This window comes from Colossoma macropomum, unplaced genomic scaffold, assembly GCF_904425465.1.
Source record: "Colossoma macropomum unplaced genomic scaffold, Colossoma_macropomum, whole genome shotgun sequence".
Taxonomy (NCBI): domain Eukaryota; kingdom Metazoa; phylum Chordata; class Actinopteri; order Characiformes; family Serrasalmidae; genus Colossoma; species Colossoma macropomum.
In genome coordinates, this window is record NW_023494796.1 from 7,574,520 (window position 1) to 7,602,184 (window position 27,665).

The 27,665-nt window shown below is 39.7% G+C and overlaps 2 protein-coding genes across 2 annotated transcripts in view; both read left to right on the forward strand.

Annotated features, from left to right (window-relative positions):
• Positions 1 to 3,050: 3,050 nt before the first annotated feature.
• Positions 3,051 to 27,390, forward strand: LOC118817060. The gene is made up of 10 exons (XM_036583730.1): positions 3,051 to 3,155; positions 11,767 to 12,147; positions 12,344 to 14,000; positions 14,115 to 14,384; positions 16,651 to 17,058; positions 18,048 to 18,458; positions 21,169 to 21,579; positions 22,569 to 22,979; positions 25,690 to 26,100; positions 27,089 to 27,390. Exons 2-10 carry the CDS (start codon positions 11,817 to 11,819, stop codon positions 27,354 to 27,356), a joined length of 4,578 nt encoding a protein of 1,525 aa, XP_036439623.1. The 5' UTR covers positions 3,051 to 3,155; positions 11,767 to 11,816; the 3' UTR covers positions 27,357 to 27,390.
• The window catches only part of LOC118817061, a 44,100-nt gene continuing 43,817 nt past the window's right edge, over positions 27,383 to 27,665 (forward strand). The window contains exon 1 of the mRNA XM_036583731.1: positions 27,383 to 27,500. The gene's annotated coding sequence lies outside the window, so the exon portion shown is untranslated. The remainder of the gene's footprint in view (positions 27,501 to 27,665) is intronic.

Sequence of the window (27,665 nt, forward strand, 5' to 3'; positions counted from 1 at the left end):
TATCTGAGGTTTGGACCTGGTGTAGTCTCATGCAATATTTCTCAGTAATTTTGCTTGTTTATTTTTAATAACACATTCCTCTAGATTACAGGGCAGGGGTGTGCATAGTGATCAGATGAAAAATATACTGTGCATGAAATGGTTTATTATCTTTCAGCTATGCTAGCAGACCTTCTGAAAGAGCCCACAGGAGCAGTTTCTGTCACACAAGCCTCTTCCTCATCCTGCATGAAAACCTAATACTTTAATGCCCAATAACTAAAAGATAGGGCTGCTTTAAACAAGCCAACATTCCTATTTTTGGCCTAAGGACAGGTGTGTATAGAAAAATGCACAAAGATAATTTGTATACTCGTCATACATTATGATTCTAAATGTTAAGTGCAAGTTAAAATTCCAGTTACTTGTGTGTGTGTGTGTGTGTGTGTGTGTGTGTGAGTGTGAGTGAGTGTATTCTCCACAAGCTGAGCTCCAGTTTTGTGCTGTCCATCATCAGAGAGATCTATGAGTCTGTCTCTGCTCACTGTGTGTCCAGCCTGTTGAGTTTAGCAGAGAACCTCATCAACCTGAACAGCAGAGAGCTGAGTTTTGTCCACTGTGCCGCCATTTGCTTCGTCCTTCTGCACTGCGATGGAGTCACTCTCAGCCTGCTGTGGACCTCCATCCCAGAGGGGGAGCTAGAGAGCATTGTGCCTCTACTCAAATCTCAGGTGCCTCATTACAGGATGAGTCAGTTTTGACTTTAAGAGAAACATGCCTGCTGTAAACAATGATAGTGTTTTGAACATTCATTAACCCTTTGAGGCAGATAAAAAAAATGTCTATTTCTTCTCTGATAAAAACATGATTTCTCTGTCATTACATATTTTTGATATGTAAAGATCTAGCAAAGCCAAAAATACATTGATTTTAATTAAATTTGTGTCACAGACAACCATTTTGTAAAAACAAATCATGAAATATAAGTCACACATCAGTCACGCTTTGCTTGGATTAAACCAATCAGTAATTTTAGATGCCGCAGAGTATGGCAGGCTGTTAACTGGTTGATTTTATCATGCAGTACACCTGACTGGAAGCATCTGTGTTGCTCCACTCTTTCAGTCATGTTTTTCCTTTTGTCACCCAACTCTACATACACAGTATGATAGACTCTGAAATGATATCTCTTGTTTTTCTGGACTACTTGTTTAAAGTGAACATATTAAAATGTTTGACTTTGATTAATGTTTGACTTGAAATTTGATAAAACTCTATTGACTGATTTGTTATTGTTTGCTTTAGATTATTTTAAAATCTGTAAAAATGTATATTTGGTATATACGTAGCATTATGGACTCTATGGATTTCTATTATGGATTGGCTTATCTTTATCTTTTTACACTACATATTTTAAAAATGACTGTTTTATCAAGTGTTGCAGTTGACTTATGATGCAATTACATTGATGAATGTGAGCATTTTAGATGCTGTGTTCACATTTGCAATGTGTTTAATATGGTAAACTATAAACTGATGTTTTTTGGACTAACTGGAATGCTATGAATATTTGATGTGTCAACGTTGACCTGCCAGTTTGATTGGCTAATTTCATGGCTTTGTTTGGCCTTTACGTTAAAATGCTACACAACAATCATTTCGTTTTCTTGTCTGCGTGGTGTTTTAGAACATAAAATATTTTTTTAACGTTTTCAGTGTTTTTTTTTTTTCAGTGTTTTTTCTTTTTATATTGGAGCAAAGTGCTCATGAACGCGCTGTGACTCTTTACCGCTAAGTGTGAAATTATGGCAAGCCAAGTGGGTCAGAACTCGTCAGGGTTTTGACGGCGTATAAAGCGCGCGCTATGTTTAAAAACTCCCGTCCAGAGCGGCGTTTAAAGGTTTTCTTTTCGCCGTCAGTGGACTGCAGCAGCCTCACGTGAGGAATCGAGTCAGTGGAAGCAATAAAAAATTCTCTTGGCTATCACTGAGTTTCGAACTAGGCAAACCAAACTAAAGCCAGGGCTGAACCTGTTGGGGAAGGAGGGGATCTGTAAATTCAGGTCATTTCTGCTTATGAGACGCGTGGTGGCTCTAACTAAGCGCCTGTTGCCGGGAGGTATGGCAAGCCAAGTGGGTCAGAACTCGTCAGGGTTTTGACGGCGTATAAAGCGCGCGCTATGTTTAAAAATGTCGTCCAGAGCGGCGTTTAAGGGTTTTCTTTTCGCCGTCAGGTAAACGCGAGGCGCCGCCAGGTGTTTTAGAATGTCTGCCGGCAGCAGGCGCTTAGTTAGCGCCACCACGCGTCTCATAAGCAGAAATGCCTGAATTTACAGATCCCCTCCTTCCCCAACAGGTTCGGCCCTGGCAGGGGGAGGGTTATGCGGAGAGTCGGTCTGACCAGTTCAAAACTCAGTGATAGCCAGGAGAATTTTTATTGGTTCCACTGATTGCAATGCTGGGTGTTGCGCACTCCTAATCGGTCTGCTTCCGAGGTTACATGCATGCAGCAAGCAGGCTATGTAGCCGACATGTGGGCCTGTGAACAGCTCTGCTTTAAGGTTGTTCACTTTCCTTCCCCAAGATGGACAAAAGCAGAACTTGTGAAAAGTGAATGTGTTTACTTTGCTCGGACTGTCAGCTTTAATTATCTTCTGACTGCTTATTCGTGTGAAACAATTACAGGCATAGTGGTTGCAGGTTGTACAGTGGATACGAAATCACGAGCCTCCTTAAACTAAATCCGCGCTTTTTAACTTGATGTTGTTTCTATTTTGACAGACATATCCCCTTGGTTCGTTAGTGTGGACTGCAGTAGCTCCACGTGAGGAATCGAGTCAGTGGAAGCAATAAAAATTCTCCAGGCCATCACTGAGTTTTGAACTGGGCAAACCGACTCTCCGTATAACCCTCCCCCTGAAGCCAGGGCTGAACCTGCTGCCTCGCGTTTACCTGACGGCGAAAAGAAAACCCTTAAACGCCGCTCTGGACGACATTTTTAAACATAGCGCGCGCTTTATACGCCGTCAAAACCCTGACGAGTTCTGACCCACTTGGCTTGCCATAGGGAGGCGCTCTAAGACGCCTGGCGGCGCATCTTGGTTCGCCATAGAGTTCTGTTGGAAGGCGGCTGCAGTCAGTCAGCTCAGTGTGAGTTTAAACAGGTCTAGAAGAACAGTGAGTACTGCGATTTAATCTCTCCAGCTGATTTTATCCTCTGTCTGAAGCTGTATTTGGTTAGGAATGAAAGCAGTCGGATGTCAGTCTGATGGTTTATTCCCTCTGAACATGAACATGTTGAAGACGCTGCAGTTTCCTGTTGATCTTCTTTCTGAAGCTGAGTTAAAGATCGAGTCCTACATATTATAACCGACACTGATAACAGATGAACAGCGCCTTCATTATAACCTCGAATTAGTCTTCGCTGGCTGTGTGTGGAAAAGTCAAGTCTTTTTTTAGGCACATACACCGAGCTGGTTAGTTTCACTTTCGGTTTGAGTTTCCTGGATTCTTATGAGTCGCTACAGGAAGATTTTTTTAGTGTTTAGTTCATTTCTCTTTCAGAGCTGTTTGTAAAATCTCTGTGAAATAAGGTTAACATATAAACAACGAAACAGTCAGCGAGTGACATCATAAGTGTTTTAAAGGAAAGTAATGGTTGAGTCAGAACCGGTTTATGAGGAGCCTGGCCACTTCTTATTCCCCCGTTATATCAGAAACAGGACGGCTAAACAGCAGAGGGCGCCCGCGAGTGAGTCCTCAATGAATGAGAGTGAATGAAGCGGCTAAAAACGAACAGTTAAAATAGTTTCTAATCACTCGCCCAGAACGTTTCTTTAATTTTAGAAAGTAGAAGGATGTATTTCACTAAAAAAACAGAGAAAACTCAGCTGTGTGTTTCCTTTTTTCTACAGTAAACGAATTTTGGGCAGCAGGAGGCGGGCACTACTGCTACAGCGTGATGATTGATTGGCGAGCGGAGCAGCTCATTGGCTGTTCGCGCTCACTGACGTCATGGACCTACATAAGGCGCTGTTTTAAACTCCTATAACTCGAGTTTAAAAGCTCTTAAAAACATAACAGCGGTGTTAAAATGTATTATGATATTCAGTGTTCAGGAAATGATCGAATTCTTTTACATTAAAAATGTTTCAGCATTTATAAACTATGATTTTGCTCAAATGCTCCATATCAACCCATTCATTTTGGAATCGGGAGCGCCATCTAGCGTTTGAGAAACCCTGAATACATTGCAGAGTGGGAATTCTCATTTCTACAAGTTCTCTGGTTGAGTGTCTAACGGGTGCAGTAATATCTGCTGAGACCTTTAGAGGGCAGCAGTGAATGAGTGTTTTGAGCTCAAGATTTGTTCGAGCTTTGTTCTTCAGTTAGAAGTAGAAATGGACAATACCACTGATTTATATTTTGATCTGATACCAAGGCTAATATCCCAGTTCTGATACTTTGTGATTTTTGACAAAATGGCAAATTTGATCAAAATTATAGCAGAAAGTCTAACGTTAATATTAAATATAATTTAAAAAATCAGAGTTTCCCTTTTCTTCTTTTTTAATAACATTACTTAATAACATTCAATTCAGTGTTAAGTAATGTTCAGATTGTATGTTGTATGTTCAATTAAACTAGTACTTTACATATCAACTGAAAACTCAGTAGAGGTAATTAATTAGAGGTGAAAAATTACAAGAGATAAAACTTTTTTAGTACTGTTACGTCCTGTGTCTGGTTGTTTCTTTCTCTTTCTGTGTCTGAGTGTTTTCAGGCTCCCGTTGCTGCATGACTGATGTCCCACTCTTCCCGGTATGTGATTGGCTGTTAAAGCTATAAAAGGCCTTTGGTGTTTAGCAATAAGGAGTGTTTTATTTATTTATTTTTTCGGCCTTGCACGATTCCGCTCCCCTGGCTGCCCGCCAGTCGACAGACCTTTTTTTGTTAATTGTGATGTGCTGGCGTACAGGTACAGTATCTCACAAAAGTGAGTACACCCCTCACATTTCTGCAAATATTTTATTATATCTTTTCATGGGACAACACTATAGAAATGAAACTTGGATATAACTTAAAGTAGTCAGTGTACAGCTTGTATAGCAGTATAGATTTACTGTCCTCTGAAAATAATTCAACACACAGCCATTAATGTCTAAATAGCTGGCAACACAAGTGAGTACACGTCACAGTGAACATGTCCAAATTTGCCCAATTGTGTCGTTGTCCCTCCCTGGTGTCATGTGGCTCGTTAGAGTTACAAGGTTCCAGGTGTGAATGGGGAGCAGGGCTGTTAAATTTGGTGTTTTGGGTACAATCTGCTCATACTGGCCACTGGATATTCAACATGGCACCTCATGGCAAATAACTCTCTGAGGTTGTGAGAAATAGAATTGTTGCTCTCCACAAAGATGACCTAGGCTATAAGAAGATGCTAACACCCTGAAACTGAGCTATAGTATGGTGGCCAAGGTCATACAGTGGTTTTCCAGGACAGGTTCCACTCGGAACAGGCCTTGCCAAGGTCGACCAAAGAAGTTGAGTCCATGTGTTCAGCGTCATATCCAGAGGTTGGCTTCAAAAAAATAGATGCATGAGTGCTGCCAGCATTGCTGCAGAGGTTGAAGAAGTGGGAGGTCAGCCTGTCAGTGCTTAGAATATACGCCACACAATGCATCAACTCGGTCTGCATGGCCATCGTCCCAGAAGGAAGCCTCTTCTAAAGCTGAATCACAAGAAAGCCCGCAAACAGTTTGCTGAAGACAAGCAGTCCAAGAATATGGATTACTGGAACCATGTCCTGTGATCTGATAAGACCAAGACAAACTTGTTTGGCTCAGATGGTGTCCAGCATGTGGTGCGGAGCCCTGGTGAGGAGTACCAAGACAACTGTCTCTTACCTACAGACAAGCATAGTGGTGGTAGCATCATGGTCTGGGGCTACATAAGTGCTGCCGGCACAGTTTGGACATGTTTACTGTGACGTGTACTCACTTGTGTTGCCAGCTATTTAGACATTAATGGCTGTGTGTTGAGTTATTTTCAGAGGACAGTAAATCTATACTGCTATACAAGCTGTACACTGACTAATTTAAGTTATATCCAAGTTTCACTTCTATAGTGTTGTCCCATGAAAAGATATAATAAAATATTTGCAGAAATGTGAGGGGTGTACTCACTTTTATGAGATACTGTACATGTGGGCCAGTGAAAGCACTTTGTGCAAATTTGCACTGGGGATAAGGGGGGCTGCTTTTGGAGAATTTAGTTGCAGCTGGTATATAGCCCACAGAAGATTCTAGTTCAGGGTTAAGGAGTGTAGATGCAGTTACTTCCAGTAAGAAGTCACTAGTTGGGGGTGAGGCTTCAGCTAAAGTTCCTGTTATAGGTGAGAAACCTATTTTGCATTCGTTAATTGGTCAGAGTTTGGAAACTCTTAGGTTAGCTATTCAATTAAAGGAGCTTGATCTTGAAACTAAACGTCAGGAGCTTTTGCATGCAAGACAGCATGAACTTGAATGTGGGTGTGCACGTTGTGTCGAAGCTATGCCTTCTGCACCGCAGGCTTCCACGTCTCCAGTGAATCCGGTTCCCACCACACCTATGCTTGTTCTAAATGCCCCTTCTTCGTCCCCTGCATTGCCCTCCCTTGTAAGCTTTAGTGAATTCGATTTTAGCAAGCAAATTCGTTTGGTTCCCACTTTTAGGGAGACTGAGATTGATTCGTACTTTGGCACATTTGAACATATAGATGCTTTTTGCTGGACTTGAGAGGTTTGGCTGCTTTTGTTGCAGTGTACATTGACTGGGAAAGCCCAAGAACTTTGGTCTGCTTTATCTCTTGAAGATAGCTTTAATTATGATTCACTAAAAGCCATTAAGGGCTTATGAATTGGCTCTTGAGGCTTATCGCCAAAAAAACTGTAGTCATTTGAAAACTGCCAATCAGATGTTTGTAGAGTTTACCCATGAGAAGGGTACACTTTGATAAATGTTGCCAGTGACTAATTTTTAGCAACTCCGTGAAATTATTTTACTAGATTTTAAAAATTCGTTATTCATTAGATTTTAAAAATTTGTGAAAATTCGAGAAAATGGTGGTGCATTTAAACGAACGAAAAGTTGCTGCTGTGGCGCAGGCTGCGGTGTGTGCTGACGAGTTCGCATTAACTCATAAAAGTACTTTCGCTTCGCCTTTGTGTTGGGAAACATCTCAGTATAATACAGAGAAATATTCTAGGAATTCAAGAGCATCTAAACCATCGTCCCAAGATGAAAACAATGAGTGTGAATTTGATCATCTTGTCGCTTGTTGTCCAGAATTGAAGTAAAAACCAATCCAAGGGACAAGCGCCATAAGGTTTTGCTTTTGTGCATGTTGCTCTGACTCTGTTGGGCTTAATTGGGGGTAGTGTGAGTTCCATTACACAATTTATATATTCGGTCTCAACTGGTTTCAGGATTGGTTAAGGTTGCTGTTCGTCCTCAGCTACCTGTGGAGGGGTTTGACATTATTCTTGGGAACGATTTGGCTGGTGGAAAGGTGTTGGCCTTTCCAGAGGTAATTGATGATCCATTGTCTGAATTACAAGGGTCTCAGTAAGCAGTAGATATGGCGTCTGAATTTCCTTCTGTTTTTCCTGCCTGCGTAGTAATGCGAGTGCAGTCTCATAAATTTATCGATACTGTGGATCTATCTAATAGTTTTTTGTCTCTAAGTGATGGCCCCGACCTTTCTCCAGATGTTTTTCTCATTTCTTGGGCTACACAGTCCGAGTCCATGTCCATTGTTTGTGGTGCTGAATCAGTACAGCCACTGTCCATTGAGAAAGAATGGAGCAGCAAAATGATCCATCCCTTGTTCGCTGCAGAGTGTCTGCAGTAGTATTGTAGGTCATGAGATACATGTCAACTCAATGGTAAGACAAGTAAAGTTATTCCTCCCACTCCTCTCTAGCCCATTCCTGTCGTGGGTGAACCTTTTGAGTGCGTTATTCTTGATTGTGTAGGACCACTTCTGCACACTAAGACTGGCTACAAATACCTATTAACCATTATGTGTGCTGCAACACATTTTCCAGAGGCTGTGCCATTGCATTCTTTATAATCTATTTTGGAAGACTTGAGTTCTTTTTTGTATTATTTATCTGATGGTCCCCGCAATGATATTGTTCGGCTGATCCAGTCTCACTGTGATCTGTTTTCAGATGTCCCTTCAGCCACCCAGCTTGTGTCTCATGATATTGATGTGGGTGATCATCTACCCATTAAGCAGCATGCATAAGCAACAACAAGGTTGATTATTTAAATAAAAATGGCTTAACAGTACTGAGTACTAATGCATGGAGTTCGCCCTGCTTTTTGGTATCAAAGCCAGATGGTACAGTGCGTTTTTGTAGTGACTACGGGAAAGTTAATGCAGTAACAAAACCTGATTCGTTTCCTTTACCACTCATGGAGGATTGTGTAGATAAAGTGGGTTCAGCTAAGTATGTGTCAAAATTAGATTTGTCTAAGGGATTCTGGCAGGTGCCCTTAGCTCCCCTTGCAGCTGAAGTGTCTTTGTTACACCAGATAACTTCTTGGAGTATTCTGTTATGGCTTTCGGTCTTTGAAATGCTCCGGCCATGCTCCAACATTTGATGAATCATGTGTTGATGGGCGTTTCTAATTGTGAGGTATACCTAGACGATATTATTGTATATTCCTCCCATTGGGCTGACCATGTGAAAATCCACCATGTTGTGTTTGGTCGATTACAAGAAGCTTCGTTAACTTTAAACCTGGCAAAATGTGAGTTTGGCAAAGCTACTGTTATTTACCTTGGTAAGCAGGTAGGACAAGGACAAGTTCACCTGGTTGCGGCGAAAGTGCAGGCAATTATGGAGCCTCGTACTAAGCGCGAGTTAAAGCATTTCCTTGGTATGACAGGATTTTATCGTGGGTTTTGCCAAATTACAAATTACAAATTTGCTTCGCTCCTCCTGTGACTTTGTTTGATCTGATGTATGTCAGAATGCTTTTGACTGTTTAAAGTTGTTGCTTTGTAATGCTCCTGTACTGTCTGCCCCAGATTTCACTACACCTTTTTTAATCAGATGTGGATGCTAGTGCTACTGATGCTGGTGCGGTTCTGTTACAGGATGACCAGAATGGAATTGACCATTCAGTGGCTTTTTATTCGAACATGTTTTTAAAATATCAACTTAACAACACAACTATTGAGAAGGAGAACCTAGCATTGTTGTTGGCTCTGCAGCATTTTGAAGTATATGTTTGTGGTAGCCCAGTACCAGTCATTGTATACACAGACTATAACCCCCTCATTTTTCTTTCTCGGATGTGAAATGCAAATCAGCGCATCATGAGATGGGCTTTGATAGTCCAGGAGTTCAACCTTGAAATTCGCTATAAGAAGGGAGGAGAGAATGTGGTAGTGGATGCCCTGTCTCGTATACACTAAAGTAATCACTGTTTTAAACAACATGAGAAGTTGTTTTTGGTGATGGGAGTGTTACATCCTGTGTCTGGTTGTTTCTTTTCTCTCTCTCTCTCTGTTTAAGTGTTTTCAGGTTGGCATTGCTGCATAACTAACGTCCTGCTCTTCCTGGCATGTGATTGGCTGTTCTGGTTGGCACCGGCTATAAAAGGCCTTTGGTGTTTAGCAATGCAGAGCTTTTTCTTTTTTTTTTAAATTTTATTCTGGCTCACACTGTTCTGCTGCCCTGGCTGCCTGCCAGTCGACAGACCTTTTTTTGTTAATTATGATGTGCTGGCCTACAGGTAAATGTGAAAGCACTTTTTGTAAATTTGGTTCTTTTTTTTTAACAAAGGAAATGTAGGGGTGGCCTGCCCTTTTTGTTTGATCTGTTGGACTTTGTTTATTGGTAGTGTAGTGAGGGTAGTTTTTTTTTATTATTATTTATTTTTTTGGAAGTTTAGCGAGTTGATGTTTTTTTTGTTTGTTTGTTTTTGTTTTTTTTTTGTTATTTTGGGCCTTGGGCCTCCCTGAAGTTATGTTTCCTTTTTTGTTTTCTTTGCTTCACTTGCATGTTGAAACAAAGTTTGTTGGCTGCATGAAAGTGCAGAGCATCCCATAAATTGTCAAATCTGCAATTGACTCGTTTATTATTATTATTAGTTATTAATCAGACATTTTTCTTTGTTCTGGTCTGGCGTCTGAGCAGGCAGTCTTGCTTCCTCTTTGTGCGTCTTACCCATAGGAGATGTAACAAGTACCCAGACCTGTAAGGGTAAAGTGTTACTGTTTTCAAGGAGAAGCCTGGTAGTGAATGCCACGTGTACCACGTTATTTATAAGAGTAATGTTAAATCTTTTTTTGCCAGTTTGTGAGTCTTTTGCTAACAGTGATTAGTGTCACTTTTAGACATAAAGTTTAAATTGGCTTCTTATTCATCAGTTTTTTGATCAAATTTGTGTTCTGCCTTAATGTAACTGTTGTACCATTTAAGGAAAATTTGGATAAAAACAAAGCAAATAAGAAGCCAACTGGGCTTCATCTTTTGTTCTTTGTCACTTAAAAACAGGATGAAAATATTAGCAAAGTCATATAATCTCAAATAACAAAAGTTTTAGTTAAAAAGCTAGTTGTTTACAAACAGGCTACTAACATGCTTTTCAGAAACCACTTTTACAAAGTACAGTTCCTGCATTCTGTTAAAAAATAACATTGTTGACATTTGGATACTACCTGCCTCTCTCAACGGCTTCGGTCAGGGAGCTCCGCTTCTGTGGTATCTAACTCTCTACTACCCACCTCTGCGATAGCTTGTTGTGTTCTGCTGTGTGGCTTATTTTCAGGTGTTTAATCAGGTTTGTGGTATTGGCACAGTATTTGACTTTTGATGTTCATCGCATTTGGTGTTGTTGGATATTGGAATGAAATAAGTCCAAACCACGCTTCTTTTTCTGTCCTCTGGTGAATCTTGGAGTGAATCAGTGACTGGCTGCTTGCACTACTTTTTCAGTGTGCCTCTGTGTTTGAGAGCAGAGGAAAAAGGTGGAAAAAAAAAGTAGTTCCAGTGCTACACCATAATTTCTGGCAGCATTTCACTTTTTAGAAGTTTCATTGAGAGATGGGATACATATCCATAAATAAACAAACAATGTCGATATTTTTGAGCCAGAATCTATTCTTAAAAGTAAACATCAGGAGTGGAAGTATTTAGGTATATATAAATGGATATTTAGGTATCGATCTGTCCGTCCCTAGTTAGAAGATCTCTTTCTGCTTTTGAAATAAATGTTACTGAGAAACCATCAGACTGGGTTCAATGTTTATTCCTTCAGCTCTTTCAGAGGATAAAACTGTTGAACACTATTACACGAACACTGATTACTCCAAAGCTAGAATGTGCCGATATTTTTAGAATGATCACTTTGTAAAGAGTAAACTAATGTTAGCTAAAGCTGACTGTAATGTAATTAGCATGTATGCTCACATTGTCCGATTTGTGTCCGCTCTTACGTCCTTGAATTATACATCGACTGGCATTTTTTTTCCAATAACGTATGCACTTATTTTTTATTTATTATTACTTCTTGAAAGCCACAATCTTTTGCATAACCAAACAGCTTCTGCCTCCCATAAAACAGTCCTTCCTTGAGGATATTAAGATATCAAGCACATTTTCAAATAAATGCATGTCGACATTAGACTACTGCTCTATTATGTGTTTATAATGAGTTAACATGTTCACACAACAGAGCTGTTCAGGTAGTGTGATTACTGAATGAGCTAAACTTGCTTCTCATATCTCAGGTGGATGGTGCAGGACTGAACAGTTACTGTGATGATGTTGAAGATGTATCATGGCTTGCGCAAAACATTGTGCCGTTAAATACCTTGAAAATAAATGGGCAGATCTGGTGACACATCTACAAAACCTTCCTCTCATCGTTGATAATCTCCGTCAGCGCAAGGTATTCGGTGTCCATCAACTTGATGCTCTCGAAGCAGAGAAAACAGATTTTGACAAAGCAAGATTTATATTGAGCTTTGTCACTAAACAAGGGGAGAAAGCCAGTTATGAGTTACTCAGGATCCTCGATGTCACCAGGAAAAGGACATTACATCAAGGTTTACACATCTGGATCAGCTGTTTCTCCTTCAGGGAAGATGCTGAGACCAACTACAGTGTTGGTGAGTGATGGTCTTTTGATGACTGAAAGAAAAATATGGATAACATACTATGGTTTATGTCACACATAGGTTTTAATGGTTCATTTGGATTTCAGTATCTACAGTTAAATATGTGCACATGTCTGACCTGCAAAACACTGAAATACGTTTAATAGTAACACATACTACACTGTGCTGACTATGTAATGAATTTCAGGTACGGAGCCCTGTCGGAACTACCAGAGAGTGCTTAAAGAGCAAGCTAAAAACATTCTTAAGAGACAGTGGGAGCAGCACTATAAATACCTGAACTACAAAACAGAAGAAGACTTCACTTACATACCTGTAGTCCTGGACACAGACACAGAGGTGAACTCTGCACAAAATAAAATTAAAATGAAAAACAGGAAGTGCAAGAAACTGCGTCACAAAAAACTAAGGAGCTACATTCCTGAGCAGAAACAGAAACTCACACCTGAAGACCTTCTGAACAGCCATGAAAAGACAATCCTGCTTATAGGAAAACCTGGAATAGGGAAAACATCAGTCGTCCTGGAAATGCTCTCCCACTGGTCCCAAAAAGACAAAAGAGAATTAGACTACATGTTTTACTTTGATGAGGCTACACTAAGCCAGATCTCGAACCCTATTTCATTGGAATCTCTTCTATTTGATCTGTACTGCAAACCACAAAAAAAAAAAGATAGAGAGGAAGTCTTGCAGGATATTGAGGAAAACGCAGAGAGTGTTATCATTGTGTTTGATGGCATCAGTACTTTACAGAACAACCCATCCTTACAGAAGATCATGAATCGTGACCTTCCTGAAGCGAAGATTGTCCTGACATGCAGATCAGAGTCGGAAGATGATTCCTTTTTGACGATCAGGTCTCTGTGTAAAGTCTATGTTCAGGGGTTCAGTAAGGAGTCTGTCTGTAAATACTTTGAACAGATGATGGGTTCTGATTCAGATCGTCTGAGTTTAGTGTTGAACAATCAAGAACTGGTCAGTCTTTGTCATGTACCAGTGTATGCATTCATGGTGGCAGCCTGCATGTCTTTCAGAAACCCAACATCTCCCAAGTGTCCACTGACCGTTACAGAAATGTATGTCCAAATCCTCCGTCAAGACTTGAAAAAAGCTGGAAACAAAACCTCCAGCCAAGTCGATAAGTACATAAAAGAAATTAGGGATCAACTTTTTCCCCTGATGGAAAGTGCCTTCAGTGCAACATTGCAGAAAACTGTGAACCTGCCAAATATTCACAGTGCTGATCCTGAAATTAGTAAAGTTGTGCTGAAAACAGTCACCATTGAAGACTCTCCCACCTCTGTTGAACAATACCATGCATTTCCTCACAGTACAGTCCAGGAGTTCTTCTCTGCAATGTGGCTGCTTGTGAATCCAGCTGAGATTGACAGGGTTCTCCAAGTTTGTCTGACTGAAGATCAAAAGCACCTGAAATACATGATTCCTTTCCTCTGTGGACTTTTGTCAAAACAGAATCATAAACTCCTGAAGAATCTCTTTCTGGAGGATCAAATCAAAAGAGCCTCTGACAAATTCTTCATAAAACTCATGAACACGTTTTTTCAGCCTCAGTCAAATGGAGAGCTTATGGATGAAGATGTTGATGCTGTCTTTGTGTGTCAGTGCCTGTATGAGTCTCAGTCACCTGATGCTTGCTTGCTGTTCCTGGAGAAAGTGAACTATCATCTAGACTTGAGTGGAAATGATCTTGATCCCCATCAGTGCTGTACTGTGTCTTATGTGATCAGCCAGTCCAATGAAAGACAGGTTCACCTGAGCTTGGAGGACTGCAGTATATCTGACACTGGGATCCAGATGATTCTCAGAATCGCACCACATCTTAGGTATATATGTTTCTATGTGGAGTTTGTACGATATTGCATTTTTTTCAATTTCTGTGTTTTAATCAATACTTAACAAGAATTTAATAACCAGTAAAGCTGTGGTGATTTTTGCAGGTGTAAGTCTTTAACTCTCTGTCATATATGGATGTCAGTGCTGGGTTGTGAGAGACCCAGAGATTTCACAGCTTTACTGGATGTCTGTGGGAAGCAGATGCACCTTCCTGTTCTTGGTGAAACATCCATGTTTAGAAAGGCTGGAAAGATCATAAGAGAAAGCTCAGAGAAAATCAGCCTCCATCTACACTTTGAAGAAGACTCACAGCAGCTCAGTGATGCCCACTGCAGCATGATTATCGAGACACTTCCACAGATAAGCTCACTAAGGTGAATAATGCAGCACTACATAAATATCACATACCAGTATATTTAGTTCACACAGCCACAAAAGTAAGGACATCCCATGAGGTGTATTTTCAACACATTTGCATGTGTATATGTGTTCTTGATTTAAATAACAACTAAAGTTGATCTTATTAAGTATCATGAAAAATTGTTCTTTGGAATAATTTAAAAAGTCACAAAGTTGTTAGTGAACCTGCAAGTTCTAATAGTTGATGGTTCCCTGTTTGGTAGAGAAAACCTCTTTTAACGTTTCTTGTAATTGTCTAACAGTCTCCTATATCAGCTCGGAGAAATTTCCGCCTACTCGTCTTTACAAAAGTTCTTAATTTGTGTGATGTTTGAGGGCTTTATTTTGTGTACTACCTACCCCACAGCATTTCTATGAGGTTAAGATAACTTGACCTTTCCATACCTACTATTTTTTCTTTATTCATTTTTGTGTAAATTCACTTGATACCTGAGTATTGTGGGGTATTTTCTGCTGTTCTTGAGAACAATGGTGAAGGGCAAAGCTGTCTGATCTATTCATGCACTTTTCCAAGTTTCAAGTGTCTAAACTTGCCTTATCATGGTTCTTGGAGACTGTGTGCAGCATCTTCTGGTCAGTTCTTGGATTGTATTTAGTGTGAAGGCCTGGCCTGGATTAATTGCCAGCAATTTAAGGTTTTCTCATTCTGTAGATAATCTTACAGATTGCAGTAACATACGTTGTATATAGCCTTAAAACCCTTCCTAAACTCAAAAAGGCATCTGCAGTCTTTTTTCTGAAGGCCTCAGGTTTTTTTTTTTATCTTGGCATTATGTAAGACACCTCAGTTTCTGAGACCAAACCACTGAACAGGTTTCTCACTGTATGTTTATTTAAGGCAGTGCCCTCCAAGTTATTTTCTCTTTTATATCATTTGCCTCTGTTTTGGTGTACATGATTCTAGTTTTAGCCATTTTGTGTAATCATTTCGTGTAGCAGTAGTTTTCTGCCCAAGAAAACTGAATTTCTGTTCTTGTCAATACTATAAATGGGTGCTGAATATGTGTTATTTTTAAAAAGACATCAGTATCATAATAACAATCAAATATTCACCCATACAAATATAATGAAAACACACCTTTTAATGGGATCTACTTACATTTTCATAACACTATAGATTCACACAATATTATTATAAGAACATTTTAAAACGGCTTTAACAAACTATATTGGCTGTCACTTGTGTCATACATTATGTTTAGCAACTATTTTTGTGGTGTTTATCCTGTTTGTTCACTAAAAGATGGAAAACTACAACAAATAATGGCTATTCCAGTAAGATTACACAAACTTAATGTCCTCAAAACTAGATGATCTACAAAATATAAACACTGTAAACTGTTATGTACTAAACTGTTATTTACTGTTAACTATTTTTTGGAATTTTTTGTATGTTGGTGACCTTTACAAAAACAACCTTTAAGCAGTTCCTCTTGACAGTACAGTGTTTATCGCTTTTCTTTAGCTTCTTTAGTCATGACAACAACCTCACACTGCTTCGTAATACTTTTCTGAAGCAGCAAAAAAGCTTCAGCATAGCCTCACCAGATCTAAATTTAAATCTTGTCTGAATTTCACCTAAACAGATGTGTTGTCTTGCACTGTCATGTTTGAATTGTCAATGTCTTGTTTGTAAGGTCTGTTTTGTAAACTGTTTAACACTGTGGTAATTAATAGTGTGATCATACTGTTGGCTTTAAATAGACTTTTTAGCTGAAATTCAACAATTTGAAATATTTTCACAGTTGACAAGGTGTCGAAAGTGGACTGTTGTATAATGTAATTACAGTTTTACTTTCAAAATAAGAATTACAGTAAGGTGCAATGATGTATATAAACAGAACCTTACTGTAAAAGCACTACACTACACTTCTGTAAAACATGTATAGTAATAACTAAATTGTCACTACTATAAATAAAGAGCACTATACTGGAGAAACTGCTGCCAGTTAATTACTGTAATTTTACAGATTATTTTATAGTGTATGTGCATGATACCATTTTTTGTCTGCCTGTGTATGAGTGTACCATTAACTACTTGAACCCCAGGCTTATTATTAATCTTAAGACTAAATGTCCTATAAAAATAAGCTGTGTAAGTTATGTACTTATAATTGAGGAACTGAAATGGTAACCCACATACAGGCTCTTGTCATTCAAGGTTAAATTCTGTTTGTTTAAAACAATCCTTGAAGTTAACATTTTTGATTAAATCTGCAGGTTTGAGTTTCCTGATAATTCTCCGATGCTGACTGAGCGCAGATCACAGATAATCGAGTCTATTCAGTGTGATCTTGTGCTACGAGGGGCCATTTTTGAAATGCAGCAAAAAGACACTTTGTCATCAGTGTTGAGGCTCTTCTATGAGGATCCGTTTGATGTTTGTGATTTTTTGATAAAGCTACGTTTCCTCGTCAAAAGCATGGAAGAATTTGACACCTTAAAAATTGCATATGAGTTCATTCCACCAGTCTGGATCATAAACCTCTCAGAGAGAAAGAGCTCCTTCTTCCTAGAAGTGCTGAAACTCCAAAGAGTGAAGAAACCAGTAGAGCTGACAGGTTGGTCAGATGAAGAGAGTGAAGTGAGGAGTTTCCTTCAGTGTCTGCCCTACATCTCCCAGCTGAGGTGAGTGTTTTATTATGATTAAAAATCATGCACAAAGTTAATGATAGAGATTTTATGAGCCAGTATGTTTTAATGATGGAGTAATTTGTATTGTATTGGTGCATCACAGTAAAACTTCCATTTCTGTTTTATTTTCAGAGGTAGTGACATTTACAAAACATACCTAAACTGGGTTGCACAGTGTGAGCAGAATGCTTGCATTTCCTTCTTCATGTTTTAAAAATGCAAACCAAAATTTGGTTTGGCTTGTGGGATGAGCTAAACTTGATGAGCAGCATTTGTAAACTGGTAAAATTGTAAAATCCTGGTTTAATTTCCCTGAGTGCACCCGGGTCATTTAAGAACTGTATGATTTTGAGCATAATCTCTTAGTCACGTCCAGTACAAACAAAGGCTGTGGCATTTCTGCCATGAACACAAATAAATCATAGCACATACAGAAGCCACAGTGTGCAGGAAAAGAAAGTTAACTGGAAAAGAAAACAGTCAGGTCATTATTTAGGGGAGACCTGCTCTTTTTATCAGTTTTGGTAAATCAAAATAAGTGCTTCATGATTTATAATTTTCTTCCCGGTGTTTTGCAGTTTGGGAGGGGAAGGCAAAAGAGCAGCAACCACCCCTTTGGTCTTTTTATAGGCACTGAAGTGCCATTGCGCCTATTTAGTAAATCATGACAGACGTTTTTTAACAACAAAAGTTTGTGGCAGCTCAAAACGTTAGTAAATCTGCTCCTTAGTGTTAATTCAGTAAAAGAGAGAAACAGACAAAATGAAAGAAACTGCAAGAAAAGAGCATAACAAATACTCAGTGATTTGAAAATGATCGTTCCTAATGTTCTGGTAGTCCTTAAGGTCTTGGACAGTGCAGGACAAATCCTTCTAAAGAGTGAATGAAAAGTTGAGTGCTTTTCTGAATGTTCCTGTTTATTTCAAATCAGGAGAAACTGCCTGTTCTTACTTGTGTTTCTGAATCGTTTTCTGTCTCTGCAGATTCAGATCTCCACAGAGTGAGAGTGATGAGTGGAGCAAGAGAGTGAATTCATTCCTGCTGGATCTGTGTCTGCAAGCAGCTCTATATCAGAAAGAGGAGATTCACACAACTGTAGAGGAGCTGATGTGGTACGCCTATGCTGAAAAAGGAGAGTTTCTTCTGGATCTGTTCTCACATGTGAAGAACTATGAGACTCAAACAGGCAGGAGTGTTCTTCCAGCATTACAGCCAGTTTACCAGTCAGCTCCTGCAGAGTGGATCATTAACCTCTCAGAGAGAAAGAGCTCCCTCTTCCTAGAAGTGCTGAAACTCCAAACAGAGAAGAAACCAGTAGTGCTGACAGGCTGGTCAGATGAAGAGAGTGAAGTGAGGAGTTTCCTTCAGTGTCTGCCCTACATCTCCCAGCTGAGGTGAGTGGAAAGTCTTTCTGTAATTCATGTCATTTTCATGGCTAAAGAATTTCAACGATAAAAAGAATTTTATAAGCTCATGTGTTTGGATGTATTTTATGAATTCAGCCTCTCATGATGAGCTCACTGATGATGTTTTACTGTGTGTTTTAACTCACTGAGATTTGGTTTGATATGGAGTTGCTTTCTCCTGAGTAGTACATGCAATTACAGCTAAAAGTATCCCAGTAGAAGTGAAAATGAACATTAACAATTCTGAAATATGAGCCTCACCACTCACATATGCATAGCGTATTAAATAAATTAGTTGTTTCGATTTTGTATTAGCATCAGAGCCATGTTTTTCTGTTTAGCAGTTCAATAAGATGTGGTGACAATCTGTATACGTTTAAAGGGCTTATATGCTAATATTCTCCTTTATGCATTTATGATGCTGTTCTGCACATTTTAAGCAACCATTATTGTGAGTGGAGATCCAGTTTCATTTCTATAGCACCTTTCTCAATCCCAAGAACACTTAACAAAAACACTACAGTACAACAGCAAAGAACACACACACACACACTCACAGTTCCCCAGCTAGTGGGAGAAAACTCTCTTGATGGTGGTGTATAGTCTACTCGTCACTGCGGTAATATCTCTCAGACGCTTCTTGCTTGATGATAGAAGAAGTCCAAGGCCAGTGTGGAAAGTTCCAAAACAAATCAGAACATACCACAAACAATACTAAACAAGCAAACAAACAAAACAGACGCAAAATGGCAGCATAAAACGCGCACTTCAGTTTTACACCAGACATGACAGACAGACAGGCACGACACACACATACAGATTGCGTAGATCACTGAGATTTACACAAGTAAATACATGATAAACAGACATTTTGATTTGTTTTCTTCTCAGTATTGCTATGGTGTGTTATGGAGAACGTTTGTGATAATAAAACAAGAAATATATTCAGACACTTTTGTTTTTGCTGTTTAATATATGTCCCGTGCATATGTCCACTTCAGATTCACATATGTAATGTCTTTTCACTTTGTACTTGCTCAATCTAACACATCAAAACCCGTTAGACAGTCTCAGGGAGCTGTTAGCGGTCTGTATCAGCTACATTTATTTTGTTTGTGCTCAAATAAAAAAACAAACAATGCGCGTTCAACAAAAAAAAGCCTGATTAAAAGAAAAAGAGTGAACGAATCAGAAAATTGTGATAACAAATAAAAAAAATCACCCAGGAAGTAAAGAAAATGTGTGCACAATTAAAAGAAACGAGAGAACGAATTGTTAATCCAGGGAAATAATTATGAAATCGTAACCACGAATAAAAGAAAATGTGCGTACGAACTGCAAAACTTCAAATGAATCTTTTTGTTTTACCTCCGTCCTCTCCAGGGCTCCGTAGTTTTAGCTGTATGTTTGGGGTTGTCGTCCTGTTGAGATGTCCATCTCCTCCTTTCTTGGCCAGTGAGATGAAATTCTGTAAAATCTTCTGTAAAGTCTTATGTTCCCTTTGATGACGTGTAATTCCCCAGCACTGTTTACAGAGAAGCAGCCCCATATCATGATGCTCCCACTGTCGTACTTCACTGTGGGTATGGTGCTCTTGGGATCAAAAGCAATGCCTTTTATAAACCATATGTAATTTGCACAAGAACAGTTTTTTTTTATTATTTTTGCAGCATTAACATATTTGCAGCATTAAATAGCATTAATGATTCTAGCCCGGAAAAGGACGGCATGCCCACTCCACGTGTGGGGAAAGGACCTGCCCCAGGTGGAGGTGTTTAAGTATCTCAGGGTCTTGTTCACGAGTGATGGGATAAGGGATCGTAAGATCAGCCACAGGCTGAGAAAGGGAGGCAGAAATAATGCTGTCACTGTACCTGACTGTAGTGGTAAAGAGGGAGCTGAGCCATTAGGGCAAAGCTCTCTGTTTACCAGTCAGTCTATGTCCCAACCCCTCACCCATTGTCATGAGCTGTGGGTGATGACCGAAAGAATGAGATCACGAATGCAAGCAGTGGAAATGAGCTTTCTTCGCAGGGTGGCAGGCTACACTCTACTTGATAGGGTAAGGAGCTCGGAGTAGAGCCGCTACTCCTCCATTTTGAGAGGAGTCAGTGGAGGTGGGTCAGGCATCTGATCAGGATGCTCCTTGGATGGCTCCCGGTGGGGATTTACCAGGCACAGCCTACTGGGACGAGACCCGGGGTCCCCCCGGAATGGGGACAGGGTCGTCTATGATTCTCCACTTTCACAACCGCAACCGCAACCCTATCTGGACTAAACTAATTTGCCCTATAAATTTTAAAATTCAGTTTTTTAAACCAGTTTTTAAAAATGTTTATGAGTAGAAAGCCAAAAGACATTTTTGTGTAAATTTAAAGAGGATGTATGCGCTGGAAGTAAATTTATTGGTATATTAAACAATTAATTTTGAACAATTACTTTCATGTGTAATAATGTAAAATTCTGATTTAAGAAACGTGAAGGAAAAATCCAGAAATGGATTTTAATCAGTGTTTTGAAAAAGTCAGTGTGGTAGCTCTCTGATCATACACTGACCATGAAACCATAACAAGCTGAGCTACTGAGATTCTTCTGAATGTTAGTGTTACAGCAGCAGAAGTGATACAGCTACAGTAGAGACTTTCACTGCTGCTGGTTTCTCTCTCTCGTGTTTCTGAATCGTTTCCTGTCTCTACAGTTTTATATCTCCACAGAGTGAGAGTGATGAGTGGATAAAGAGAGTGAATTCATTCCTGATGGATCTGTGTCTGCAAGCAGCTCTATATAAGAAAGAGGATATTCACGCAACTGTAGAGAAGCTGATGTCGTACGCCTATGGTGAAGAAGGAGAGTTTCTGCTGGATCTGTTCTCACATGTGAAGAACTGTGAGACTCAGACAGGCAGGAGTTTTCTTCCAGCATTACAGCCAGTTTACCAGTCAGCTCCTGCAGAGTGGATCATAGACCTCTCAGAGAGAAAGAGCTCCTTCTTCCTAGAAGTGCTGAAACTCCAAAGAGTGAAGAAACCAGTAGAGCTGACAGGTTGGTCAGATGAAGAGAGTGAAGTGAGGAGTTTCCTTCAGTGTCTGCCCTACATCTCCCAGCTGAGGTGAGTGTTTTATTATGATTAAAAATCATGCACAGAGTTAATGATAGAGATTTTATGAGCCAGTATGTTTTAATGATGGAGTAATTTGTATTGTATTGGTGCATCACAGTAAAACTTCCATTTCTGTTTTATTTTCAGAGGTAGTGACATTTACAAAACATACCTAAACTGGGTTGCACAGTGTGAGCAGAATGCTTGCATTTCCTTCTTCATGTTTTAAAAATGCAAACCAAAATTTGGTTTGGCTTGTGGGATGAGCTAAACTTGATGAGCAGCATTTGTAAACTGGTAAAATTGTAAAATCCTGGTTTAATTTCCCTGAGTGCACCCGGGTCATTTAAGAACTGTATGATTTTGAGCATAATCTCTTAGTCACGTCCAGTACAAACAAAGGCTGTGGCATTTCTGCCATGAACACAAATAAATCATAGCACATACAGAAGCCACAGTGTGCAGGAAAAGAAAGTTAACTGGAAAAGAAAACAGTCAGGTCATTATTTAGGGGAGACCTGCTCTTTTTATCAGTTTTGGTAAATCAAAATAAGTGCTTCATGATTTATAATTTTCTTCCCGGTGTTTTGCAGTTTGGGAGGGGAAGGCAAAAGAGCAGCAACCACCCCTTTGGTCTTTTTATAGGCACTGAAGTGCCATTGCGCCTATTTAGTAAATCATGACAGACGTTTTTTAACAACAAAAGTTTGTGGCAGCTCAAAACGTTAGTAAATCTGCTCCTTAGTGTTAATTCAGTAAAAGAGAGAAACAGACAAAATGAAAGAAACTGCAAGAAAAGAGCATAACAAATACTCAGTGATTTGAAAATGATCGTTCCTAATGTTCTGGTAGTCCTTAAGGTCTTGGACAGTGCAGGACAAATCCTTCTAAAGAGTGAATGAAAAGTTGAGTGCTTTTCTGAATGTTCCTGTTTATTTCAAATCAGGAGAAACGGCCTGTTCTTACTTGTGTTTCTGAATCGTTTTCTGTCTCTGCAGATTCAGATCTCCACAGAGTGAGAGTGATGAGTGGAGAAAGAGAGTGAATTCATTCCTGCTGGATCTGTGTCTGCAAGCAGCTCTATATCAGAAAGAGGAGATTCACACAACTGTAGAGGAGCTGATGTGGTACGCCTATGCTGAAAAAGGAGAGTTTCTTCTGGATCTGTTCTCACATGTGAAGAACTATGAGACTCAAACAGGCAGGAGTGTTCTTCCAGCATTACAGCCAGTTTACCAGTCAGCTCCTGCAGAGTGGATCATTAACCTCTCAGAGAGAAAGAGCTCCCTCTTCCTAGAAGTGCTGAAACTCCAAACAGAGAAGAAACCAGTAGTGCTGACAGGCTGGTCAGATGAAGAGAGTGAAGTGAGGAGTTTCCTTCAGTGTCTGCCCTACATCTCCCAGCTGAGGTGAGTGGAAAGTCTTTCTGTAATTCATGTCATTTTCATGGCTAAAGAATTTCAACGATAAAAAGAATTTTATAAGCTCATGTGTTTTGGATGTATTTTATGAATTCAGCCTCTCATGATGAGCTCACTGATGATGTTTTACTGTGTGTTTTAACTCACTGAGATTTGGTTTGATATGGAGTTGCTTTCTCCTGAGTAGTACATGCAATTACAGCTAAAAGTATCCCAGTAGAAGTGAAAATGAACATTAACAATTCTGAAATATGAGCCTCACCACTCACATATGCATAGCGTATTAAATAAATTAGTTGTTTCGATTTTGTATTAGCATCAGAGCCATGTTTTTCTGTTTAGCAGTTCAATAAGATGTGGTGACAATCTGTATACGTTTAAAGGGCTTATATGCTAATATTCTCCTTTATGCATTTATGATGCTGTTCTGCACATTTTAAGCAACCATTATTGTGAGTGGAGATCCAGTTTCATTTCTATAGCACCTTTCTCAATCCCAAGAACACTTAACAAAAACACTACAGTACAACAGCAAAGAACACACACACACACACTCACAGTTCCCCAGCTAGTGGGAGAAAACTCTCTTGATGGTGGTGTATAGTCTACTCGTCACTGCGGTAATATCTCTCAGACGCTTCTTGCTTGATGATAGAAGAAGTCCAAGGCCAGTGTGGAAAGTTCCAAAACAAATCAGAACATACCACAAACAATACTAAACAAGCAAACAAACAAAACAGACGCAAAATGGCAGCATAAAACGCGCACTTCAGTTTTACACCAGACATGACAGACAGACAGGCACGACACACACATACAGATTGCGTAGATCACTGAGATTTACACAAGTAAATACATGATAAACAGACATTTTGATTTGTTTTCTTCTCAGTATTGCTATGGTGTGTTATGGAGAACGTTTGTGATAATAAAACAAGAAATATATTCAGACACTTTTGTTTTTGCTGTTTAATATATGTCCCGTGCATATGTCCACTTCAGATTCACATATGTAATGTCTTTTCACTTTGTACTTGCTCAATCTAACACATCAAAACCCGTTAGACAGTCTCAGGGAGCTGTTAGCGGTCTGTATCAGCTACATTTATTTTGTTTGTGCTCAAATAAAAAAACAAACAATGCGCGTTCAACAAAAAAAAGCCTGATTAAAAGAAAAAGAGTGAACGAATCAGAAAATTGTGATAACAAATAAAAAAAATCACCCAGGAAGTAAAGAAAATGTGTGCACAATTAAAAGAAACGAGAGAACGAATTGTTAATCCAGGGAAATAATTATGAAATCGTAACCACGAATAAAAGAAAATGTGCGTACGAACTGCAAAACTTCAAATGAATCTTTTTGTTTTACCTCCGTCCTCTCCAGGGCTCCGTAGTTTTGGCTGTATGTTTGGGGTTGTCGTCCTGTTGAGATGTCCATCTCCTCCTTTCTTGGCCAGTGAGATGAAATTCTGTAAAATCTTCTGTAAAGTCTTATGTTCCCTTTGATGACGTGTAATTCCCCAGCACTGTTTACAGAGAAGCAGCCCCATATCATGATGCTCCCACTGTCGTACTTCACTGTGGGTATGGTGCTCTTGGGATCAAAAGCAATGCCTTTTATAAACCATATGTAATTTGCACAAGAACAGTTTTTTTTTATTATTTTTGCAGCATTAACATATTTGCAGCATTAAATAGCATTAATGATTCTAGCCCGGAAAAGGACGGCATGCCCACTCCACGTGTGGGGAAAGGACCTGCCCCAGGTGGAGGTGTTTAAGTATCTCAGGGTCTTGTTCACGAGTGATGGGATAAGGGATCGTAAGATCAGCCACAGGCTGAGAAAGGGAGGCAGAAATAATGCTGTCACTGTACCTGACTGTAGTGGTAAAGAGGGAGCTGAGCCATTAGGGCAAAGCTCTCTGTTTACCAGTCAGTCTATGTCCCAACCCCTCACCCATTGTCATGAGCTGTGGGTGATGACCGAAAGAATGAGATCACGAATGCAAGCAGTGGAAATGAGCTTTCTTCGCAGGGTGGCAGGCTACACTCTACTTGATAGGGTAAGGAGCTCGGAGTAGAGCCGCTACTCCTCCATTTTGAGAGGAGTCAGTGGAGGTGGGTCAGGCATCTGATCAGGATGCTCCTTGGATGGCTCCCGGTGGGGATTTACCAGGCACAGCCTACTGGGACGAGACCCGGGGTCCCCCCGGAATGGGGACAGGGTCGTCTATGATTCTCCACTTTCACAACCGCAACCGCAACCCTATCTGGACTAAACTAATTTGCCCTATAAATTTTAAAATTCAGTTTTTTAAACCAGTTTTTAAAAATGTTTATGAGTAGAAAGCCAAAAGACATTTTGTGTAAATTTAAAGAGGATGTATGCGCTGGAAGTAAATTTATTGGTATATTAAACAATTAATTTTGAACAATTACTTTCATGTGTAATAATGTAAAATTCTGATTTAAGAAACGTGAAGGAAAAATCCAGAAATGGATTTTAATCAGTGTTTTGAAAAAGTCAGTGTGGTAGCTCTCTGATCATACACTGACCATGAAACCATAACAAGCTGAGCTACTGAGATTCTTCTGAATGTTAGTGTTACAGCAGCAGAAGTGATACAGCTACAGTAGAGACTTTCACTGCTGCTGGTTTCTCTCTCTCGTGTTTCTGAATCGTTTCCTGTCTCTACAGTTTTATATCTCCACAGAGTGAGAGTGATGAGTGGATAAAGAGAGTGAATTCATTCCTGATGGATCTGTGTCTGCAAGCAGCTCTATATAAGAAAGAGGATATTCACGCAACTGTAGAGAAGCTGATGTCGTACGCCTATGGTGAAGAAGGAGAGTTTCTGCTGGATCTGTTCTCACATGTGAAGAACTGTGAGACTCAGACAGGCAGGAGTTTTCTTCCAGCATTACAGCCAGTTTACCAGTCAGCTCCTGCAGAGTGGATCATAGACCTCTCAGAGAGAAAGAGCTCCTTCTTCCTAGAAGTGCTGAAACTCCAAAGAGTGAAGAAACCAGTAGAGCTGACAGGTTGGTCAGATGAAGAGAGTGAAGTGAGGAGTTTCCTTCAGTGTCTGCCCTACATCTCCCAGCTGAGGTGAGTGTTTTATTATGATTAAAAATCATGCACAGAGTTAATGATAGAGATTTTATGAGCCAGTATGTTTTAATGATGGAGTAATTTGTATTGTATTGGTGCATCACAGTAAAACTTCCATTTCTGTTTTATTTTCAGAGGTAGTGACATTTACAAAACATACCTAAACTGGGTTGCACAGTGTGAGCAGAATGCTTGCATTTCCTTCTTCATGTTTTAAAAATGCAAACCAAAATTTGGTTTGGCTTGTGGGATGAGCTAAACTTGATGAGCAGCATTTGTAAACTGGTAAAATTGTAAAATCCTGGTTTAATTTCCCTGAGTGCACCGGGTCATTTAAGAACTGTATGATTTTGAGCATAATCTCTTAGTCACGTCCAGTACAAACAAAGGCTGTGGCATTTCTGCCATGAACACAAATAAATCATAGCACATACAGAAGCCACAGTGTGCAGGAAAAGAAAGTTAACTGGAAAAGAAAACAGTCAGGTCATTATTTAGGGGAGACCTGCTCTTTTTATCAGTTTTGGTAAATCAAAATAAGTGCTTCATGATTTATAATTTTCTTCCCGGTGTTTTGCAGTTTGGGAGGGGAAGGCAAAAGAGCAGCAACCACCCCTTTGGTCTTTTTATAGGCACTGAAGTGCCATTGCGCCTATTTAGTAAATCATGACAGACGTTTTTTAACAACAAAAGTTTGTGGCAGCTCAAAACGTTAGTAAATCTGCTCCTTAGTGTTAATTCAGTAAAAGAGAGAAACAGACAAAATGAAAGAAACTGCAAGAAAAGAGCATAACAAATACTCAGTGATTTGAAAATGATCGTTCCTAATGTTCTGGTAGTCCTTAAGGTCTTGGACAGTGCAGGACAAATCCTTCTAAAGAGTGAATGAAAAGTTGAGTGCTTTTCTGAATGTTCCTGTTTGTTTCAAATCAGGAGAAACGGCCTGTTCTTACTTGTGTTTCTGAATCGTTTTCTGTCTCTGCAGATTCAGATCTCCACAGAGTGAGAGTGATGAGAGGAGAAAGAGAGTGAATTCATTCCTGCTGGATCTGTGTCTGCAAGCAGCTCTATATCAGAAAGAGGAGATTCACACAACTGTAGAGGAGCTGATGTGGTACGCCTATGCTGAAAAAGGAGAGTTTCTTCTGGATCTGTTCTCACATGTGAAGAACTGTGAGACTCAAACAGGCAGGAGTGTTTCTTCCAGCATTACAGCCAGTTTACCAGTCAGCTCCTGCAGTCTGGATCATTAACCTCTCAGAGAGAAAGAGCTCCCTCTTCCTAGAAGTGCTGAAACTCCAAACAGAGAAGAAACCAGTAGTGCTGACAGGCTGGTCAGATGAAGAGAGTGAAGTGAGGAGTTTCCTTCAGTGTCTGCCCTACATCTCCCAGCTGAGGTGAGTGGAAAGTCTTTCTGTAATTCATGTCATTTTCATGGCTAAAGAATTTCAACGATAAAAAGAATTTTATAAGCTCATGTGTTTGGATGTATTTTATGAATTCAGCCTCTCATGATGAGCTCACTGATGATGTTTTACTGTGTGTTTTAACTCACTGAGATT

Bases quoted from the DNA above. Each gene is read 5' to 3' on its own strand.
- LOC118817060 (XM_036583730.1), top strand. From the start codon at position 11,817: ATGGCTTGCGCAAAACATTGTGCCGTTAAATACCTTGAAAATAAATGG. The intron at 12,148-12,343 runs GTGAGTGATGGT...AATGAATTTCAG, and splicing joins TGAGACCAACTACAGTGTTG to GTACGGAGCCCTGTCGGAAC. The intron at 14,385-16,650 runs GTGAATAATGCA...TTAAATCTGCAG, and splicing joins CCACAGATAAGCTCACTAAG to GTTTGAGTTTCCTGATAATT.